Consider the following 23143-nt stretch of genomic DNA (forward strand, 5'->3'; position numbering starts at 1 on the left):
GTTTCATTTTCTACATGAATCTGATATGCTTAGTACTGTTTTTGTGTGCTGTTTAGTTCTGTTCGTGCAGCAGAATTGCTGCAATTCTGTTTTCTTCATTTGAGAATTGCTTAGAGAATTTTTAATGAGATTAAGTAGATGTAGTGTTAAGTTCTTATTAAGTTCTGTGTTGCAGAGAATTAAGCTGGAATTCTGCATTCTGTTTGGCACTAGCTAAGTGAATTTAGTCTCGAATTTCCTTTTTGGTATTCTAAGATTAATTCTCTAGTTTTGTTTAAGATGAATCCAGAATGTGCAGGTTTTCAATTATTTCAGCTAATTTGAATTCATAAAGTGAAGTGTGTTTGAAGTGTTTGATTTCCTGTTGGAATTGAAAGTTATTTCTGCAGTAGGTAGTTACTTTGTTAGTACGTTTAATTCATTTCTCATTTCACATTTTTATACTAAACCCCAATTCACAAACTGAAAACCCAAAAAGATGTGTTCCTAATCCGAAACAACATGATGCTAGCATAATCCTCGGAAAATTCGACTCGGGCCTTATACTAAAACATTGCTTTGTGTAGTTGTGGGTTTTCGATCTGAACATTAATTTGGGAGTTTATTTGTGACATCAATCAGAGAGCTTACCAGTCTCCTCGGACTTCGCCCACTTGGTCCTCCACGGGGAACTTGATCTTCTGACAGAAAGTGGAGACAACCGCTCGGAATTCGTTGAGTGCGGGTCGCCCCAATATGATATTGTAAGCGGAGGGTGCATCAACCACTATGAAGTTGGTGGTTCTTGTTCTTCGTAGTGGCTCCTCACCTAGTGATATAGCCAACCTGGTCTAGCCGACCAGCAAGACCTCATTGTCGATGAATCCATACAAGGGGGTTGTCATCGGGAGCAGCTCGGCACGATCATTGTCGATGGTCTAGCCTTTTTGAAGATAATGTTGACCGAGTTGCCTATATCAATAAAAATGCGATGAATAGTGTAATTGGCTATTACCGCTCGGATGATGAGTGCGTCGTCGTGCGGCATTTCGACTCCCTCCAGGTCCCTAGGTACGAAGCTGATCTCGGGACCCTGTGCTCGCTCTTGACTGCAGCCCACTGCATGAATCCTTAATTGTCGAGCGTGTGACTTTCTGGCCCTGTTGGAATCTCCTCATGTAGGGCCCTTAGCGATAATGTTGATTTCGCCCCGAGCGGTATTGCTTCGATTTTCCTCCTCCCGAGCGGAGGGGCCTTGCTCGCTCCTGTGAGGCTCGGGGGTTGGCCCTCGGCGGATGATGATGTTGCCGCTCGACCGACTCCCTGGCACCACGCCGTCCGGTGTCCTGATGTCGGGGGCGCCGATCAAGTGAAGGGGATCGGCGGCGATAGCTCCTAGGAGCGGGGCGAGCGATCGACGGAAGGCTCCGACAGTCCCGGGTGTTGTGGGTGGCTGATTGGTGAAGCGAACAGAACATGGGAGTCCATACATTTCCCTTCTGCTTAGGCCGATCAACCGCCACATGCTGGACAGTTTGTGGTCTCGTTTCGTGGTGTGGACGTAATCCTTCGGCTCGAGGTCCCCTTGGCGGTTGATGGCTGGTTGGTTGCCTCTGCTCGGCTGGCGTCGGCGGCTCGGCCGGTGCTTCTTTTCTTCTCGCCGCCTGGGCTTCCTTCACATTGATGTATTTATTGGCTTTGTGCAGCATATGGTCATAGCTGCGAGGCGGCTTTCTGATGAGCGAGCGGAAGAAATCGCCGTCCACAAGCCCTTGCGTGAACGCATTCATCATGGTCTCCGAGGTGACCGTCGGGATATCCATGGCCACCTGGTTAGGGGTGTCAAAAATGAACCCGACCCGACGACCCAACCCGAGTCGATTCGAAAAAAATCAGGTTCGAGTTAGGCATTTTCGGGTTCGGGTCAGGTTCGGGTTGGAGGGTTGGAGAGTAAAAAAGTTTCGGGTTGGGTCGGGTCGGGTTCAGGTTGACCCGGGTTGATTTAAATATAGGGTTTTGTGGGGTTTTTTGGGGTTAAATCAAATTTTATTTTAAAAATTTAGATGTTTTTATGTATATTAATATCATGTTTGTATGATAATGATGGAGTATTGAGATAAAAGTGAAGAATTATATAGAAAATAGCCCAAAAAAGTCATTTTGAATAGGATTTTCGGGTTATATGGGTCGGGTTTGGGTTGATCGGGTTGGTCGGGTTCGGGTTCGGGTTGAGGTGTTTTGGGTTGAACTCGGGTTCGGGTCGGGTTCGGGTTGGGTTAAAAAAAAAAAAAAAAACTCAACCTGACCCAACCCGACCCGACCCGACCCACCCGAATTGACACCCCTACACCTGGTTGAAGCGCTGAATGTAAGCTCGGAGCGTCTCCCTCGGGCCTTGTTTTATGGCGAACAGGCTGACGCTGGTCTTCTGGTAGCGCCTGCTGCTCGCGAAATGATGAAGGAATACCGTGCGGAACTCTTTGAAGCTTGTGATCGATCCGTCCGGCAGCCTCCGGAACCATCGTTGCGCCGATCCCGAAAGGGTGATGAGAAATACCCTACACTTTACGCCATCTGTATACTGATGTAAAGTGGACGTGTTGTCGAACTTACCCAGATGGTCATCCGGGTCGGTGGTCCCGTTATATTCTTCGATCGTCAGGGGCGTGTAGTGCCTTGGTAGTGGGTCCGAAGGATTGTCTCGGAAAACTGTCGATTGATCCTCTCGGGGGATGACTCAGCCCGAGGCGCCTTCCCCTTCATATCATCCCTCACGGGCGCTTCATCTGATGCCCCTTGATTGGCCCGTGCCAGCTCGGACAGAGTCTGGAATAACGCTCGGTGAAACGGAATAGGGGCGGGCGACCCATTCCCTGGAGTGCCGGTCTGACCTTTATTCTGCGCCCATGTGGAATATTGCTCCGGCCGGTCCTCCTCAGCCGCTCGGCCACCTGACGTCGAAACTGCCTGTTGTGCTAACCGCTCGGCTAGCGCCCTCTGTTGCTGCTGCTCCACGATTTTTGCCGCTCTTGCCTCAATAAGGGCGTCGAGCTCCTCCTGAGAGAGTGTCACGGTGTGTGGTCGTCCAGCTCCTTCCATCTTCTCTGCTTGGATTCAGGTGCGTTCCCACAGACGGCGCCAATTTAATCCTGTCCGAACTATAAGTTGATGAAAGCTGGGAACGTGGCGTTCTCTGCTGGTTCCGCGTAGACGCCGGGATGAGATGGACCTCCGGCGAACCTGCAATAAAGCCGGGCCGGGAAGGGGTTCCCGGTGACGACCCTCCGACGCTCAAGTCAGGCGAGAAGAAAGCTGAAGCAAAATAAGGAGAACTGTAGCTACAGTGTAGTTGATTGCCTCCCTCCGTCGAAGCCTGGGGGTCCTTATATAGGCCCCCCGGGAGGCGCGTGCACGCTCATCGACGCGTACACGCTTCCCCAAACATACCTCAAAATGGATATGTCAGAAAAGTACGTCTGACGCCATACCGCAACCGTCCGGGCATATCTCTGATATGACAGTGGAAACTTCCACCGTACGATTCTCTGTCTGGTCCGACCGCCGACCATGCTGTCTGTCGGTGGCACATATCTCGAGAAGGATATCTCTGGCCGTCCTCTTTGTACTCTTCTACACCTTCTGTCTTTTATCGAGCCGAGCGGGAGAGAAGCTCGGCCACACTGGTCGTCCGGGGGGACGCAAGCGGGACCGAGCGAGTGGGCCGCTCGGTCCAATCAGCTATCGTACGTGGATTCCTGAGCGTCGGAAACTCAACCCTTGGCCTAGCTATCTCCATGCCGACCTGGCCTTCTGCTGCGGTCGATCGGCTAGGTGGCCTCCATGCCGACCTGGCCTTCTGTCGCGGCCGATCGATAAGGTGACCCCCCGCTCGGCCCACCTTCTACGTTGATTGTCTCGACCTTGACCTCCACGTGTCATTAATCCTGTCCGTAAGGGACCCCCTTTGCTACCGGATCAATTATAATGATATTGAAGCAAATATAATTTTAATTAAATTGAAAAAAAAATTGATAGAAAAATGGTCAATATATAGTAATTTTAATTAAATAAAAATCATTGTATTTTATGTTGTAATACTTTTAGTTAAAATTATTATAATAATATTAAAATACAAATATTTTCATGATAAAAGGTATGAAGTATTATTTTAATATTTTAAAAATTAAATTGTGATAATAAAAATATGCAGTGTTTTTTAATTTTTATCTTAATACATTTATTTAATAGTATTAGGTAGGAAAAATATAGAAATTTCAACTTAAAAAAAAACAATAAAATCCTCAAATTATTCCTCATAATTGTTTATAATCCAAATTAAATCGCCATTTCTGTTATTTATCATTTGTCTTTCTAACTGAGACTGGGTCAAAATTAATGCTGAGATTGCGTGCGGCGGTCGATGCAACAGAAAAGGGCCGCGACGCTGGGGCTTCAAGAACCCTAGCGCCAAACTTGCGTTCGAGTTCGCGAGGTTTGAATTTTTATCCAGTTGAGGGCGAAATCACTGGCACCTACCCTTTATTCAAGACAGTGATCCATAGGTGGAAGTGAAGTATCTCCCAATCTTTTATGCCAATTGTTCTTCTCTGCTCCACGGGCAAACTAGAACCGTGATTCAAGATTCGCCGCGGGATGAATCGGAAGAAAGAGCTCTGTAGGAATTTTCAGCGCGGAAGGTAAAATAAATTTCGCGCTTTCATGATTGCAACGCATTTTTTCTGTCCTTTTTTTGGACCAGCTGTTCTCTATCATAAGAGATTTCTGTGTAGGCATCATGTGTCTTGCTTGTCAATGCTAGTCAATGTTTTGCCTGCTCTTCTTTGAGTTTTTTTTTTAAAGCATTTTTATTTGCCAGTTAACTTCCTATGATTTCAATTGGAATTTTGCATAAGCGCAATGGGTCCAAATAGGTAGGAAAACATGTCTCGACGACAGTGATGATTTAATTTCCCATAAGCACATGAATTTGGATGAGAATTTATGTTTTTTTATTAATAATCATATAAATCATTGATAAGTTACAAGCAAGGTGGATCAGCAATTTATAGCATAATATCTATAATTCTTCCGTAACATTGCAGCTATCTTGGTCTTTTATGTACTCTGTCTTTATTTTTTGGGTGTTGTTTATTCAGTTCATGTAAATGTTAATTGGTTAAAATTCAACACCACTTAACTAGTACTGTTTTTTTTTTTTTTCAGTTGCCAATATGGATCTCGCTGCAAATTTCTTCATACCACTCAACAAGAGACAAAACCTAATCCCTATGGTTTTGGAAACCAGAGTACCATACATTTTCCAAACACTACTCAGCAACAAAAGCCAAATCCTTATGGTTTTGGAGTGCAAAACAAGCCCCAATTACAGAACAACACCCCTCAGAAAGGTTCCTCCAATTTTGTAGCTAAATACCAAACTCCTGCCAAGGTGCTTTCTCATATTACTTCTATAAGGTGCTGTTAGTAATCTCAAACTTTTATCATTATGTGCATGATTATGGTACTTTAATGTTGTCCATCTTATGGGGTTTATGGTATAAAACCAATACCCTTTCTCCAGGTAATGCTGTCTTGCTCTTTCTATGGCATTCATGGATGTTTTCTTTAAAATCTTCTGTGAAAGATGTCTGGCTTTACCTTTGTGTGAAGATTTTGTAATTTCTATCATACTGGCTGTTTGGTACACATACACCAAGAAAAATCTGATTCTTCGCTGTTCCACCACTCTGTATCAGATTTTGATTTTCACTTTTCAAGACATGATTGGTTTTGATTTTCGTGTATGCTGTCAGCCATTTGAAAACAAGTGGACAAGATCATCCTCGTCTGGAGCTGCAAATGTAACTGCTACACAAGCTCAAGCTCAGTCCCAAGTATCAGATCACAAGTGTGTTTCCATGACAGCATATGATTAATTTGGTCTTTGCTTTTGCTAGCACACAGGATGAATTTTAGAGGTTTTCTTTTCTTTTATTATCAATAGGTGCACAGATCCTGAATCCTGCAAAAAACAAATAATCGAAGATTTTAAGAATGAAGCACCTCTTTGGAAGCTTACTTGTTATGGCCATCGCAAGTAGTAAGTTATTTTAAACTCATATGTACCCGATAAAGCCTAGTAAGCTTGCTTACGATGCATTAATGCACAACCACAAATCATTTAGTCCTTTGGATGTATGCATATATTGTTTGATGTTCTCTCTTCTTTTTTCCCTTTTCTTTTTTGGCATTCAGGAGTATGTGCCCAACCTCATTTGTTTTTTTATATTCTAATGAATTTGTGACTTAGTAGCCTGGTTCTTGTGGATGAATTATGTAGATATATTTGTATCCTAATAACATGTGATGTGACACTATGCTTTGTTCATTATAATGCTTAGCCATCACATTCTTGAAATTGTTACGTGTATATGACAATTACATGCCACCATAAATAACAGAAACCACAAGTTTGTTGCTTTAGTTATTGCTATTGACCATTAAATTTCATTAGCATCACTTGATAAAAAAAATGGGAAGAAAAAAGGTTAAATATTTGCTACTCTGGACATTGCACTGTTATTAACAATATAACATGATGTGATACATTATATTTACAAAATTATTAAATTGGATTCAAAGAATTCCTTATTATTGCTTTTCATTATACAATTCCTGCTGATGTGCACAGTATTGCCTCATTGACTGATTAATCTCTTTTCCAATAGTGGTCCTTGTGACATTGTTGGTGATATTAGTTATGAAGAACTTCGGTCAGCTGCATATGATGATGCAAGGCAAGGATCAAGTGTTCAGTCAATTGTAAGCTCCAAAGTTGATTCTCTCTTTATCTCCCCCCAAGTCATTAAACTAATTGAGAACACTGTGCTTTGATAGTGTAGATAAGATGATGTCCAGCCACTCTATATCGTCTCTCTGATAATATGTACCACTTTAGAAGTTAGAAGCAGGCGAAACCGTTGATTATATATTGGAGGGTCCTCTAATTGTATTAGATGTAAATTTTAAATGGTTCCTGTATGGATATACTGGCATTTCATATTAAGTCTCTTGTAGACATTTATAGACTATATAATTAACTCACAGAGCATGTAGAGATATATCAAGTTAACTTTAGTAAGGTTATTGACTTAATTAACTGACTAATTTTGAATAACTTTACTCTCTTGATCATGACATTCATACTTTTTTCTTATCTTTATATACACATATATATTCAATAAGAAGCTTGTTTTTGAAGAGGATCATGGATATAGAAACTAGAAAGAGGTGGCAATTTCAACTTAAGTCGCATGGGAGTCATAATTTATGTTAGGGAATTATGCTATTTATTATTAAAACATTAAGTCTTCTACTTACTACAGCAGCATATTTATGCAGATAAAACTGGTCCTATAAGTTTAAATGTCCTTGTAGTATGATTATTACACCAACATAGTAGGATGCAACCCTTTATTTGTAGTAAGCAGTAAGTTGTGATACATTTTCTTTACTTTTTGTCAAATGCCATGAAACTAATTGTTAAATATGTGGAAAATTGATCCTTTATTTTTCCTAGTATACAAATAGAGAAGGGGGCATAACATAATGTTTGTGTACAGTGGACATACTGTGGTAAACAACATTGCGCTCCTGCCAATGTTATGTAATTCAATAATCAGGCGTTAACCGTAAATTATCTACCAAGAGTTTCCCTTTTATATAAAATCCACAAAATAAGAGAATTGATCCATTATCTTGATAGACATTTGCCCGAAATGCTTAAACTTGAATTAATGGTCTCTCAAGTAAGCTTTATAAATACTTCTATTAACCAAACTTTCATGTGGAAGTAAACTACAGTGGTATAATTTTCACATTAAGTTTCGATGTCTTGGTTGAAGTCCAATATCTACTTTATAGATTAGTATAATCTCTACTCAACAACATGTTACCTTCAATCCGATGAAAGCACCATCACCATTGATAGTCTTTTTCCTGTTGGAACACTTCATTTTATGTACGGTTAAGCTTGCTCTTTATCAAGGATAATACTAAAATAATTTGTTCAAGAGGACTGATTGGTAACTTGATAGATTCAACCATTTGCTCATCAATGCTTGATTTCAAGTTGACAATAATTCCGTTAGCTAAGGTTTATCATCCTCCCATCTTGGCTGACAATATCTCATATGGGACTAAACTAAGATGTAATTGACATACTAGAGCATATCATTTCTTTCCCTTTGTGTCCTAGAAATGCTTAAAGAACCTACTTTCCTTTGCAGGTTGAGAGAGAGAGGAAGTTATACCTTTCCAAGTTGAATGAATTTGATAATTTATTGAAAAAACCATATGGTTCACAAAGCCCTAGTTTTCATCAAATGAATTCCACTCCCATTTCAAGCTCACCTCAGATGAGTCAGTCTCCTATGTTGATGAACAATGCATCATCCGTAAATGTTCAAGGAAATAATGTCCCCTCTTTTTCAAGTTTTAGTCAACTAAAGGCAACAACTAATCTTGGCTATGAGAACAGGTTATTCTTTAGGTTTTTTAAGTTAGAACCAGTTTTTTTCACCTGACTTTCTTTTTTCCTTAACTTTTAGTACTTGTTATCAGGTCTGATCCACAAGGATTCCCCAGCGGTAATTTTGGTCAACCTAGCCCTTTCCAGAAAGTCAGCCAAAGTTCTTTTGGTTTTGGAAAATTTGGAAATTCAGGTGTTGTAGCAGCAAATAATATGTTTTTTCCTTATGCTGAATGGTTGAAGTTTCTCTATATCATTTTTATTGTTTCATTGTTTCCATCTCATTGAATCACTTCAATACATTTTTTTTACTTGAAGTTCATCTATGCCATTTTTATTGTCTTATTGTTACCATCTCATCATACTACAATATATTGTTTTACTTTTATCTGCACTATACTGGGTTACTAGTTTGATTTGTTGTGTGTTAACAGAATTCTCTATTGAAATTGGAGTCAGTTTAACTGATTGGTTAATTATATGGCTTTATGGTGTTAATCAAAGAGAAGTTACATGCACAAAATGGTTCATTTCGTTGAGGTCACGATTCATTGATGAGTTAATACAGTTTGAAGTCTTGTACAGTTTCATTTTATACAGTCCTAGGTATTTTGGCAGTTATGGCAACAATACAAGGTTCTAAATTAGATCCGCTTGCAAACCTATCAAGTGGATGCCTTAAAAAAGGTTGAGAAACTATGGGAGTGCATTTGCAAATTAGTAGGATTTTGCCAGCCATTTAAGGAGAACCTCTGTAACAGTGGACTTAACAGTGAGCTGCATATGCAACTCTGCTTAACTATGTTTTTAGAATGTGCCTTTACTAAAACTTACTATGTATATCTGTGAGTGCATCAGCATCTTGCTTGGATAGCGAAAAGTTGAATTAAACATAGCTTTAAATGGTTTAGAAATGAACAAAGTAACTGTAACGTCTCAGATTTTTTTTTTTAACAATTTATAAATATGACTACAGACGTCACCTACTCATATTTCCGTGGTAGTTTCTTAGTTCAAATAAAATTACATAGACGGTTCGAAAGAAAGCTTATCTAAATGCAGAATCTAAACTAGAAAGTCTTCGGGTTGTACTGTCATTGTCCCGATCTAGCTCACTGGTCAACACCTCCCGTCTCATCTGTTCCATTATCTGAACAAGAACGTTGTGAATCGAAAGACTCAACATGTTCAAAACTGTGTCATGCAATAGTTAGCGTCTATAATCTAGTGTACTAAAAGAAATACATGCTAGGTAACTTCGGACCTTCCTACTAATATACCATGAACATAAGCATTGGCATCGACATAAGCAAGAGAGAATAAACATAAGCATGCATATGAACAAACATAATCACGAGCATGTACATAAGCATTACATGAGCATACGAATATTCTTAATCGTGAGCATGAACATAGCATATCATGAACTTATCATATTTATAGCATATCATGAACCTCACATATTCATAACATGTTATGGTCTTAACGTATTCATAGCATAACATAAATCTGAACTTAGCATATCCTGAACCTAACTTATTCATAACATATCATGGAAACTGATATTCGGCTCCCTCGGGGGCCTTGTCCCATAAACGGGATCCCTCTGGGCCTTTTCCCTCACAGTATTCTCATAAAATCCTCATCATTTTATCACAGACGACTTACCTAATATTGAGCTCCCTCTGGGATCTTTTCCCGTAAACAGGCTCCCTCTTGAGCCTTCTCCTTCACCCGTAAACGGGCTCCCTCTGGGGCCTTTTCCCTCACGGTATCCTTATTAAAACTTTATTATTATCAATATCATTATCATTTTGTTATATTCAAATTACTCGATATTGGGCTCCTTCTGGGGCCTTTTCCGGTGAACGAGTTCTCTCTGGGGTCTTTTCATGTAAACGAGCTCCCTCTGGAGCTTTTTCCCATAAACGGGCTCCCTCTGGGGCCTTTTCCCTCACAGTATCCTTATTAAAGCTTTATTATTATTAGTATCATCATTTTGTTATATTCAAATTACCCAATATTGAGCTTTCTCTGGGTCTTTTCCCGTAAACGGGCTCTCTCTGAGGCCTTTTTCCGTAAACGGACTCCCTCTGGAACCTTTTCCCATAAACGAGCTCCCTCTGGGCCCTTTTCTCTCACGGTATTCTCATTAAATCATTATCATTTTCAGGAACATGTTTAAGGTTATAACTTATCAAATTTACTAAGTAGACTAATTAACATCAATTACTAATTAATTAAAAAAAAAGGACAGCCCGGTGCACGAAGCTCCCGCCATGCGGGGTCCCGGGGAAGGATCCATTGTACGTAGCCTTACCTTGTTTTTTGCAAGAGGTTGTTTCCAGGATTCGAACCCGTGATCTTTTGGTCACATGGCAACAACTTTACCGTTGCGCCAAGACTCCCCTTCTTAATCAATTACTAATTAATTAGACTGATTAATTATTTGTTTAGACAGATCCACAACCTTACTTAACGTTTATTACTCATTAATCAATTAGATGTAATTATTACCTATCAACTCATTAATCAATCAATTACTTCAATCAAATAACCAAATAAATCTCATTAACCACTTGTTAATTAATACGTTAATACTATTTTACTAAAACTAGAATTAAAGTTCAGATTATCAATTAATCCGTTATGAAATTGCTTAACCAATTCTTTCAACTAAATCCTAGATTAATTAACTAACCTTAATTAATTACTTAATTAATCTCTCAATCATCCTTATTAATTGATTAATCTATTAAACTAATTTAATCAATTAAGTTGATTAAATTACTCAACTGATTATTTAATTAATAATCTTAATTATGCAAACCCCTCTCTAATTAATTTCCTGATTATATTAATTAATCGTGTTAATTAAATGACTTACTTAATCGACTGTTGCTCCAATAATCAAACTACACTAATAAATCGGTGAATATTTCTTGGTCGACCTATTAAATTTGTATTCAATCAGATTAATAGTTAATGCAGTTAATCACATAATAATTAATCTCAATCAATTAATGAATACCTATTAGATCACCAACCATTCAATCAATCTATGAATAATAAATTATAAATAATTTAATTCATTAAATCTCTAATCAAGATTAAATTATCATACCATAATAAATTACATAGTAGAGCTATTCATCTATTCGTTAATATATTTAAACTTAACTAACAATTGGATTCAAATAAATAGAATAAACCTTACGGTTAATTAAAGAAATAAATCTTAATTTTAATTAATTACACAACATGATACCTACCGATAAGTCATTAGAACTTCGTCGAATCATCGCATGAACAAGAAAAGAAAAGCATATTCGTTACCAATAAAACATGTGTTGAATGTGTAGCATACGAAAGCATAGAACCAATAAAACATGCGTTGAATGTGTAGCATACGAAAGCATAGAACCAATAAAACATGCGTTGAATGTGTAGCATACGAAAGCATAGAACCAAAACTAACATAACATACTAAATTATCTTTAAATATGGTTGAGTTTACTATTCCTAAACATCATTATATGAATTGAATATTGCATAAATTAGTTTAAAATATGCACAATTTATATAGGCCAAAACATGATACAATTAGCAAGAAAAACAAGCCGAACATTACAAGCTATAAAATCCGAAATCCACCATTTAAACAAACCTTTAAGAGCTTAAGGAAAGAACTTAAACTAAAGCATCACCACTCAAACTATGATACCCGAAAATTCACAAGACATAAAAGCTGATTTAAAGCATTAACAAAGTTGAGAACATGCCTTAAGTACTTAGCTATTACACCTTGTCTTCCCTTGAAACTCTAGCACCAGTGGAGAAACAAAAGGTGGGGAAATCTCCTTAGGGACTGGCGGCAACTAGAAGAACAAGTGGTGTTCTAGGTGAGGGTTTATATAAGGTGGAGGCTTTAGGACTTGGTCTAGATTTTTATCTACTAAACCTTTATCCCTTTCCTTTATCCATATTCATAATTATCTGAATTATATATATACATATATAATTTGTATGTGATAATATTGTAGTTCTTAGTTATTTTCTACAACATATGCATTTTATAGATTACGTATATACACATGAGTCACATATAAGTTTGTATACTTTTATTTAATACTAGATAGATTTTATAAATGCTAAGTCCCATATATGATTTTTATAAAACTTAATGCTAAGTCTAAATAGAAACCTATATCATGATTATATAATTCCATATATATCCACATATATAAAATTCATAAGTTATAGATTTATAAATGCTAAGTCATTTATATTATTTTTATAAAACTTAATACTAAGTCTAAAATAGAAACCTATATCCATGGTTATATAAAATTTTATATGCATATTAAGTCGTCAATTTTATATAATTCCATATATATCCACATATATAAAATTCATAAGTTATAGATTTATAAATGCTAGGTCATTTATCTTATTTTTATAAAACTTAATATTAAGTCTAAAATAGAAACCTATATCCATGGTTATATAAAATTTTATATGCATATTAAGTCGTCAATTTGATATTGAATTAAATTTCATATATATATATATATATATATATATATATATATATATAATAATATAAATATATAATTCATATAATATTATAGTTTCTCAGTTATTATATATATATTTCACATGTTACACGTTATATATATAATATATTAATATTATATTTTTTTCTTATTTTTATTTAATTATATATTTAATATTATTATTTATGGCTATAAAATTTTATATACATATTTGGGTATAAAATAAATATTTATATCCAACAATTTCCTTAATAAAATTGATCAAATTAAATTCCATAAATGTAAGCTAACTAATTAATTAAATCTAACTAAATCTATATATTTAAATTAATAAATTAAATCTGAATCCTAATTAATATAATTAATCCAACAAATATCCTTAATTAAATAAATTCGGAATCTAATTAAATTGTAATTAATCCAATAAATGCTCTTAATTAAATAAATCCAAATTCTAATTAAATTACAATTTAATCCAATAAATATCCTTAATTAAATAAGTGGTTTCAGACACTACAATTCTATAAAAGTATATGAACTAGCATTTATAAAATCTATCTAGTATTAAATAAAAGTATACAAACTTATATGTGACTCACGTGTATATACATAATCTATAAAATGTATATGTTGTAGATAATAACTAAGAGCTACTATATTATCGCATACAAATTATATATGTATATATAAAATTCAGATAATTATGTATATGGATAAAGGATAGGGATAAAGGTTTAGTAGATAAAAATCTAGACCAAGTCCTAAAGCCTCCACCTAATATAAACCCTCACCTAGAACACCACTTGTTCTTCTAGTTGCCGCCGGCCCTAAAGAGATTTCCCCACCCTTTGTTTCTCCACCAGTGCTAGAGTTTCAAGGGAAGACAAGGAGTAATAGCTAAGTACTTAAGGCATGTTATCAACTTTGTTAATGCTTTAAATTAGCTTCTATATTTTATGAATTTTCGGGTATCATAGTTTGAGTGGTGATGCTTTAGTTTAAGTTCTTTCCTTAAGCTCTTAAAGGTTTGTTTAAATGGTGGATTTCGGATTTTATAGCTTGTAATGTTCGGCTTGTTTTTCTTGCTAATTGTATCATGTTTTGGCCTATATAAATTGTGCATATTCTAAACTAATTTATGCAATATTCAATTCATATAATGATGTTTAGGAATAGTAAACTCAACCATGTTTAAAGATAATTTAGTATGTTATGTTAGTTTTGGTTTTATGCTTTCGTATGCTACACATTCAACGCATGTTTTATTGGTAACGAATATGCTTTTCTTTTCTTGTTCATGTGACGATTCGACGAAGTTCTAATGACTTTTCGGTAGGTACCATGTTGTCTAATTAATTAAAATTAAGATTTATTTCTTTAATTAACCGCAAGGTTTATTCTATTTATTTGAATCCAATTGTTAGTTAAGTTTAAATATATTAACGAATAGATGAATAGCTCTATTATGTAATTTATTTATAGTATGATAATCTAATCTTGATTAGGGATTTAATGAATTAAATTATTTATAATTTATTATTCATAGATTGATTGAATGGTTGGTGATCTAATAGGTATTCATTAATTGATTGAGATTGATTATTATGTGATTAACTGCATTAGCTATTAATCTGATTGAATACAAATTTAATAGGTCGACCAAGAAATATTCACCGATTTATTAGTGTAGTTTGATTATTGGAGCAACAGTCGATTAAGTAAGTCATTTGATTAAAACCATTAATTAATATAATCAGGAAATTAATTAAAGGGTGGGGTTTGCATAATGAAGATTATTAATTAAATAATCGGTTGAGTAATTTAATCAACTTAATTGATTAAATTAGTTTAATACATTAATAAGGATGATTGAGAGATTAATTAAGTAATTAATTAAGGTTAGTTAATTAATCTAGGATTTAGTTGAAAGAATTGGTTAAGCAATTCCATAACAGATTAATTGATAATCTGAACTTTAATTCCAGTTTTAGTAAAATAGTATTAATTAACAAGTGATTAATGAGATTTATTTGGTTATTTGATTGAAGTAATCGATTGATTAATAAGTTGATAGGTAATAATTACATCTAATTGATTAATGAGTAATGAACGTTAAGTAAGGTTGTGGATCTGTCTAAACAAATAATTAATCAATCTAATTAATTAGTAATTGTTGTTAATTAGTCTACTTAGTAAATTTGATGAGTTATAACCCTAAACATGTTCTTGAAAATGATAATGATTTAATGAGAATACCGTGAGGGAAAAGACCCCAGAAGGAGCCCGTTTATGTGAAAAGGCTCTAGAGGGAGCCCGTTTATGGGAAAAGATCCCCAGAAAGAGCCCGTTTACGGGAAAAGGTCCCAGAGAGAGCCCAATATCGGGTAATTTGAATATAACAAAATGACAACGATACTGATAATAATAAAGTTTTAATAAGGATATCGTGAGGGAAAAGACTCCAGAGGGAGCCCGTTTATAGGAAAAAGCTCCAGAGGGAGCCCGTTTACAAGAAAAGGCCCCAAAGAGAGTCGTTCACGGGAAAAGACCTCAGATGGAGCTCAATATCGGGTAATTTGAATATAACAAAATGATAACGATATTGATAATAATAAAGTTTAAATAAGGATACCGTGAGGGGAAAAGTCCCAGAGGGAGCCCATTTACGGGAGAAGGCCCAAGAGAGAGCCCGTTTAAGGGAAAAAGCCCCAGAGGGAGCCCAATATCGGGTAAGTCAACTGTGATAAAATGATGAGGATTTTATGAGAATACTGTGAGGAAAAAGGCCTAGAGGGATCCTGTTTATGGGACAAGGCCCCCGAGGGAGCCCAATATCGGTTTCCATGATATGTTATGAATAAGTTAGGTTCAGGATATGCTAAGTTCAGATTCATGTTATGCTATGAATACATTAATCCCATGACATGTTATGAATATCTGAGGTTAATGATATGCTATAAATATGATAAGTTCTTGATATGCTATGTTCATGCTCACTATTAAGCATGTTCATATGCTTATGTACATGCTTGTTCATATGCATGCTTATGTTTATTCTCTCTTGCTTATGTCGATGTCAATGCTTATGTTCATGGTATATTAGTAGGAATGCTTATGTTCATGGTATATTAGTAGGAAGGTGCTAAGTTACCTATCATGTATTTCTTTTAGTACACTAGATTATAGACGCTAACTATTGCATGACACAATTTTGAACATGTTGAGTCTTTCGACTCACAGACGTTCTTTTTCAGATAATGGGACAGATGGGATGGGAGGTGTTGACCAGTGAGCTAGCTCGGGACAATGGCAGTACAACTCGAAGACTTTCTAGTTTAGATTTTGCATTTAGCTATTCTTTCTTTCGAACCGTCTATGTAATTTTATTTGAACTAAAAAATTGCCATGTAAGTATGAGTAGGTGACGTCTGTAGTCATATTTATAAATTGTAAAAAAAAAAAATCTGGGACGTTACAGTTGGTATCCTCTTATTTAATTAAGGATATTTATTGGTTTAAATTGTAATTTAATTAGAATTCGGATTTATTTAATTAAGAGGATTTATTGGATTAATTATAATTTAATCTAATAAATATCCTTAATTAAATAAGTGGTTTCAGACACTACAGTAACTGAGATGACTATGGGCATAATGTTGAAAATAATGGCAATTTACCAAAAGGTGTATTTAGGTTTTTGAATTTATCAAAAGGCGCATACTACTTTGTTATTTACCAAAGGACGCATCTTTTTACAGTGTTTTTCCCATTCTACCCTCCTGACCAATTTGACTACTTTTCTTTTTATTTTTTCTATTATTTCTCTCTTCTCTTTCCTTCTATGCATGCAACATCTATTATCTTTCCTCTCCTCTTTTTTCTTCTCTCTCTTTTGCACACTGATTCATCTAAAAACATTTTAACACCCCTGAGAAGCTGAAATAAACAATAGATAACATATTTGAACTCCTTGCAACTCCAAAAATTCACAGGAACTGAAATGAGTGCAATCGGAGCTCTCAGATTGCATCCATTTCAGTTCCTGTGGATTTTTGGAGTTGCAAGGAGTTCAAATATGTTATCTTTATTTTGGCTTCTCAAAAGAGTTAAAATATAATAAGAAAGAATCGCCAAAAATCTCCACGTTGGGCTTGATATGGAATCATGGGCTTGATATGATTCCATATCAGGCCCACGTTGGCCCTGATATGATTCCATATCAGGCCAATGTGGAGAATTTTGGTGATTTTTTGTTATTATATTTTAACGCCCTCGAGAAGTCGAAATAAATAATTGATAGCATATTTGAACTCCTTGCAATCCCAGAAATCCATAGGAATGTTAGGTCCATCAATGGGTTTTGACCAAAACCCACTGATGGACCTAGAGAGCTCCGATTGTACCCATTTCAGTTCCAGTGGTTTTTGGGGTTGCAAGGAGTTCAAATATGCTATCCATTGTTTATTTTGGCTTCTCGAGGGTGTTAAAATGTTTTTAGAAGAATCGGCGTGCAAAAGAGAGGAAAGAAAAAGAGGAGAGACAAAAGAATAGATGTTACATGCATAGGAGGAAAGAGAAATGACAGAGACGTTACAGTCAGACCCTGCAACGCGTTCCTTCCGGGGAGCAACCTAGCATTAGCACAATAGTTTAATGAATTCATTCATTGAATATTTGTCATAGTTTTGACGCTGACTGACAACCTAACGCAACCCTCCTCCTTTATTCGGGCTTGGGACCGGCGATGACCGATCGTCATGGATGGAGTTAAATGACATAGAAAATAAAAAGAAAAATAGTCAAATTTGTCATGAGGGTAGAATGAGAAGAGCATGTAAAAAGGTGCGCCCTTTGATAAATAACAAAGTAGTATGCGCCTTTTTGTAAATTCAAAAATCTAAATACGTCTTTTGATAAATTGCCGTGAAAATAATGATATTCAACACTGTTTAGAGCAGCTTCATTCCAAAATTCACTCAATTGTACTAGGCAAATTCAATTTCTAATCGAATTACTTGGTTATTTTTGAAATGACATAGGAAGAGAAAACAAACTTTCATGTTATTTTTATCTCAGACCTGTATGAATACGTGAGTGGACCTTATAAGCATTGCTATGCAAGTCTTAATTTGCAATGGTGAAAAATGTTAAACGTTTTTTTCTTTTTTGTTAAAACGTTGAATTATTTTTCTTATCTTAATTTTTCAAGTACAAACTTTCTGATCTTAATTTTTCAAGTATTCCTTTGTTCCTATTTTTTCTTGAATTATTTTAGTCTTGCTTAGCTGAAGAAGGTTGAAAAAGAACTTAGAAAGGTTGGAAAACTATGTTTTCTGATTGGAAATATGATCTCCACTATATTTTTTGCTCTAAAACATAATTTGGAGAAACATATAGGCTATTCTAATCTTTGACTCTAATTAAATATCTGAGTTTGGAGTTAAATGAAAGGTCCAAGTTCATTATTCTGGCAATACCACTAATCATCCAATGTATAAAATGATTCAACTTCTGTTAAGAGTCTTTCCGGGGTTTGATAGAAATTTGTGCAGTTCTTTTTCTCATAGTAGAAACTCTGTTGAACTAAAATGCCACTTTCATCCCCTTCTATTTTCATTACTGCTAGATTATTTATTTTATTTTTGTCATTTTGATTACTCTTGACTCGGCATTACAGGATTGTTTGGTCAGCAGCCAATACAACCAGCTGGAAACTTTCCAAATCCAAGCGTTTCTTCATTTAACTTTGCTGTAAGGTCTATTGGGTCTCCGTCTCCCCAGAATTTTGGTGGCACAAATAGTCAACAACTCAACTCTGTTAGTAGGGCTGGTACCCCTTCAAGTGATGATGAGTAAGTTTGTGTATATTATCTGCATTACTAGCATTGCACATTTGACATTGTTCCTGTGTAATTCTTTATCCATTGAGCTTTGTAATTTATTGGAATTCCATGCATGAGGAATATTATGTTTACCATTTTTTGTATGATATGTTTGAGCCCTCTTTACCTATTATTTACTATGTAAATCTGAACTAGGAGTCAATTTAGGTAGATGTCATTTCCAATATTGGAATGATACCTTGAAAGGTAACTTTAATCAAAGGAGAATGGATAGAATAATCACATTACTTGCTTGCTTGTTGCTTTCGTTAGAAACATGAAAAATAGGAGCTGACCACTGTAGATAGAATACACAACCAAAAATGAATGAAAATATTTTTGTCTGGGCAGATAGTAGTATACCAGTAGTACATACTACTTCTACAGGGCATGCTAACATTAAAATAACCAAGCACTGCAGATCTTCTACTCAAGGGTGGTTTGCCACTTAGTCTTTGCATGGGACTTAAATATTATATTTAAGAGGGAAAATACTTCACTATTATTGCCAAAAGTAGACTCTTGCACCATATCTATAGGGCACAGATATAATGCCCAATAACTAAATACCCATTGTAGGGCTAAACCTGTAGTACATTTAACTATTAATGGCAATAACTCAATGATAATTCTAATATATGGTTTATTATTCTGACTCGTTTCAGATTTACTTGGTCGGTAATCTAGCTGTTGAGGTCTAGAGTGTATGCAAAAATTTCCTAAAACACAGTACTTTACAGAGCAGTAAGGTAATTAACTAGAAGTATAGATAATCATACTGTGTTCCCAATCGGTGATCAAGTTGTTGGAGTTATTTTTATTAATATCATTGGTATTTCTATTTTTTCAATACTTTTAATCAAGTTTATGTTAAGTGCCATTCAAATTATAGTTATTATAGTTCAATTTGTCTAATTAGATTTCCTCACACAGGTTTGAGGTTGATGATAGTATTTGGAGAAAGGAAGAATGGAAGATAGGAGAGGTATGCTTTATTCTTGGAAATGATTTCTGAAATGCCCTGGATTTTCAGTTTTTCTTATTTTTTTTAGTTTAAAGTCAAGGATAGTGATGGAGTTGTCATTGTGCCTTAGCATAACTTTGACCTAATCTGTGTGACTAACATATTTGTTAATCTAGAAAACTTTGTTCAGCTTCTACAAAACCTTTAGTGCATTTGGTCCATAGAAATAGTGTTTGTATTCCTATTCCAGATGAATGTGTTCCTATTTTGCTTTCAAAAATAAACTTGGAACACAAGTTCTCATGGAACTATAATTTCTAAGATAATTATCTCGTACTTTCTTCTAAGAATAGTTATTCTTTCTCTACTTTATTTTTTCAAAAATTATTAAAAAATATTTATTTTGAAGGGGAGCCCTAGCGTAATAATAAAATTACTGTCATGTGACTTTGAGATCACGGGCTTGAATTGTAGAAACAACCTCTTGTAAAATGCAAGATAAGATTGCGTACAATAGACTTAATGTGGTCCGACTTTTCCCGGATCCCACATTGGTGGGTGCATTGTGCAACAAGCTGACTTTTTTTATTAAAAAAATATTTATTTTGGACAAGCAAATTAGGTTGAATAGGCTGAGTTGGCAATTTGGACGTCTAGATTAAGTTGGTTGTGATAGTTGGTTTGGTCGAGTTGAGTAGGCTAAATGGTTTTGATTGTCCAAATAAACCCATTGTATTGAGTAGTTCAGATGGTCCTAATAGGTTTCAGTCGATCTAAACATGTCAATCAAGTCCATAAGCTAGGCAAGTGGAGCTAAATGAGTCAGTTGGGCAAATGGACTAGTCAGTCCAATTGGTAGGACCACTAAGTTAGTAACCAATGTGATTGAATTGGTTGAGTGGATACACTGGATCATCACATTGGACATAATGTGTGAGCCAGACTAGATGAACAAAGAATTTCCGAAAGGAATATTTATTCCTTCCATGTCAGTCAAGTCAATAAGCTAGGCAGGTCGAGCTAAATGAGTCAGTTGGGCAAATGGCCTAGTCAGTCCAATCAGGAGGACCACTAAGTTAGTAACCAATGTGATTGAGTTGGTTGAGTGGATACATTGGATTCATCACATTGGACATATTGTGTGAGCTAGATTAAATGAACAAAGAATTTCCGAAAGGAATATTTATTCCTTCCATGTCCACGATTCCCGAGTAGTAGCTATTCAATTCCTTGGCTATTGCATTCAGCAAGTTAGATAATTTTCTTGTGTCAATGCATGATCTTTTGTACCTTCTAGTCGAATATGGCATTGGTTTCTCATATAATATATATCTCCAGATTCCTGAAAGACCGCCTCCAGCTGGTGTATGTTGACAATATTACTACTATGGGGAAAACGAAGATTTGCTTGTCCTCACTGGCTCAGCAGATGCATTCTCTATTAAATGCTGCTTTCTCCAAGATGCTGGAGGATGTTCACTTTCCAACTTAATGCGATGAATATCAGGCATCAGAAATGTAATCTTTGGAACCCTTTGATTCATCAAATTCTTTGAGGCCATGCACGTTTCAAGCTGAAGCTCTTCCCATAAAAAACTAAGCTGCTCATGAAGAATCTCTGCGAGTGGATTGGAGGGAGGGTATAATGAATTTGATTCTGATGCACAAGGTTTTGAATCCATTTCCAGATTTTCTGCCCGCTATTCTGATGCACAAGGTTCTGAAGAATGTCTATTTGTAAGTTTTCTGTCTCTGTTTTGATTTTCTCAATTTATTATTGTAATTATATATATTTGACGCAAAATTAAATATCTTTTGCTAAAAAAGAAGTTATTATTAGGACCATCAATGTATCCTTCATTTCTGTTGCGACTACGTCTGTCGATGTGATCAGGATTTGTTAGGAGAGTAAACGAATGAAAATACTTAGTGACGTTTTGGATAAAATGTTTAGCTAATTAATTCAATAAAAAAGATATTTTTTTTCATAGGGTGATGGACAGTTTGTAGCAGTTTGAAGAATTTCTTGTGTTTTTTTTCTCTTTCTTGCGATATGGTTCTATGACCCCTTTCATGTTGTGATATAAAGGATGATTCTACTTGACAAAGATCATCCGACCTTCAAACAATATTTTTCAGTGCATGTATAACTTTCAAATCTTTTTGTTTCAACTAACTACAATTTTAAAGACCACATATTTCAGTATCTATATCAACAAAACATATGTTTTTGTTCTAACACAACCTTTGTATCACGGTTTTAAATGCTCATATAGTATTATGAAGTTAAAGGTCATCAACTATATTTCGGAAGAACAACTCTACAATTCCAAGCATTCATGGTTTGCATCCTAGTTATGATTTACGCACTGTTGGACATTTTACTAAACATTTTCCTCTAGTAGAATAAAAATATGTAATGTTGGCACTTGGGTGAGGATTTGTTTGCGCTTTCATATTTACTTAGGTATACGGAGTTGTTGGAATACTCCCATAGAATTGAACCGATATCTTTCAGATTAATTGGTTCATAAAATTGGATACTTGATTATCGAAGAAAAAAAAAACCAACTCTACAAAGGAACACGTCTTAAAGCTACACCATGCACTCACTTTAAAGTAGTATTTTTTTTATAATTTGTTTAATTCATGACTTCTAGTTCTCCTTTCCAAGTTGCTTCTCAGTTCACATTCATATGCTGGAATTTCAAAGGTCATGTGTTTTAATTTGTCACTAACTTTGTGTACTATGGATGCTTTATAAAAATACATTAAAAATAAATACTATTTTAAAATCGAGAATCAACTGACATTTATACAAATTTTCATATCTATTATTAAGTTTGAAACTTTTTAGACTATGGTAAGTTCATATTTTAATTTAAAATCCATTGTTCATCTATTTTCTATAGAGCTGTTGTTAACTTGATAGGAATTGCATGAGCACTGATTTAGCCATGTAGATGACCATAGTCGTGACTCGATTGAAGTCAACACCAACTAGAAGGATGAGAAGAAGAGGAAACTTTGATGGTTGAATCGGCTCTCCCATGACATTGATGCAGATTGAATATTTGATTAGTAAAATGTGACCAATAGATTTGGTTTGATTTTGAAAGCATTCTTAAAACCACTTGGCTTAAAGATGTAAACTAATGTTTACTTGCAGTAAACATGTGATGGTTCATGATGGCAATCCTTCCCTTCTTGGATCCCAATCCAAAAGACTGTT

General features: G+C 35.5%; 1 protein-coding gene across 4 annotated transcripts; it reads left to right on the forward strand.

Annotated features, from left to right (window-relative positions):
* Positions 1 to 4338: 4338 nt before the first annotated feature.
* Positions 4339 to 23143, forward strand: LOC121996551 (zinc finger CCCH domain-containing protein 46-like). Of its 4 annotated transcripts, none has more exons than XR_006116112.1 (11): positions 4339 to 4676; positions 5203 to 5428; positions 5793 to 5887; positions 5984 to 6079; positions 6708 to 6801; positions 8268 to 8518; positions 8602 to 8702; positions 18743 to 18917; positions 19881 to 19932; positions 21250 to 21648; positions 22844 to 23143. XR_006116112.1 is itself a non-coding variant. In XM_042550556.1 (10 exons), the coding sequence occupies exons 1-10, from the start codon at positions 4633 to 4635 to the stop codon at positions 21283 to 21285; spliced, it is 1170 nt and encodes a 389-aa protein (XP_042406490.1). In that variant the 5' UTR covers positions 4339 to 4632; the 3' UTR covers positions 21286 to 23143. The 4 variants fall into 4 exon arrangements, 2 of the variants coding, with proteins under 2 accessions (XP_042406490.1, XP_042406491.1); XR_006116113.1 differs by having other exon boundaries at positions 22867 to 23143; XM_042550556.1 differs by having other exon boundaries at positions 21250 to 23143.

This window comes from Zingiber officinale, chromosome 6A (genome assembly GCF_018446385.1).
Source record: "Zingiber officinale cultivar Zhangliang chromosome 6A, Zo_v1.1, whole genome shotgun sequence".
Classification (NCBI taxonomy): Eukaryota; Viridiplantae; Streptophyta; class Magnoliopsida; order Zingiberales; family Zingiberaceae; genus Zingiber; species Zingiber officinale.

What these genes read in the sequence shown, in the direction of transcription:
- LOC121996551 (XM_042550556.1), top strand. Translation starts at nt 4,633, where the DNA reads ATGAATCGGAAGAAAGAGCTCTGTAGGAATTTTCAGCGCGGAAG. An exon ending in AATACCAAACTCCTGCCAAG is followed by an intron (nt 5,429 to 5,792) that starts GTGCTTTCTCAT and finishes GTATGCTGTCAG; the next exon opens with CCATTTGAAAACAAGTGGAC. An exon ending in TGTTATGGCCATCGCAAGTA is followed by an intron (nt 6,080 to 6,707) that starts GTAAGTTATTTT and finishes CTTTTCCAATAG; the next exon opens with TGGTCCTTGTGACATTGTTG.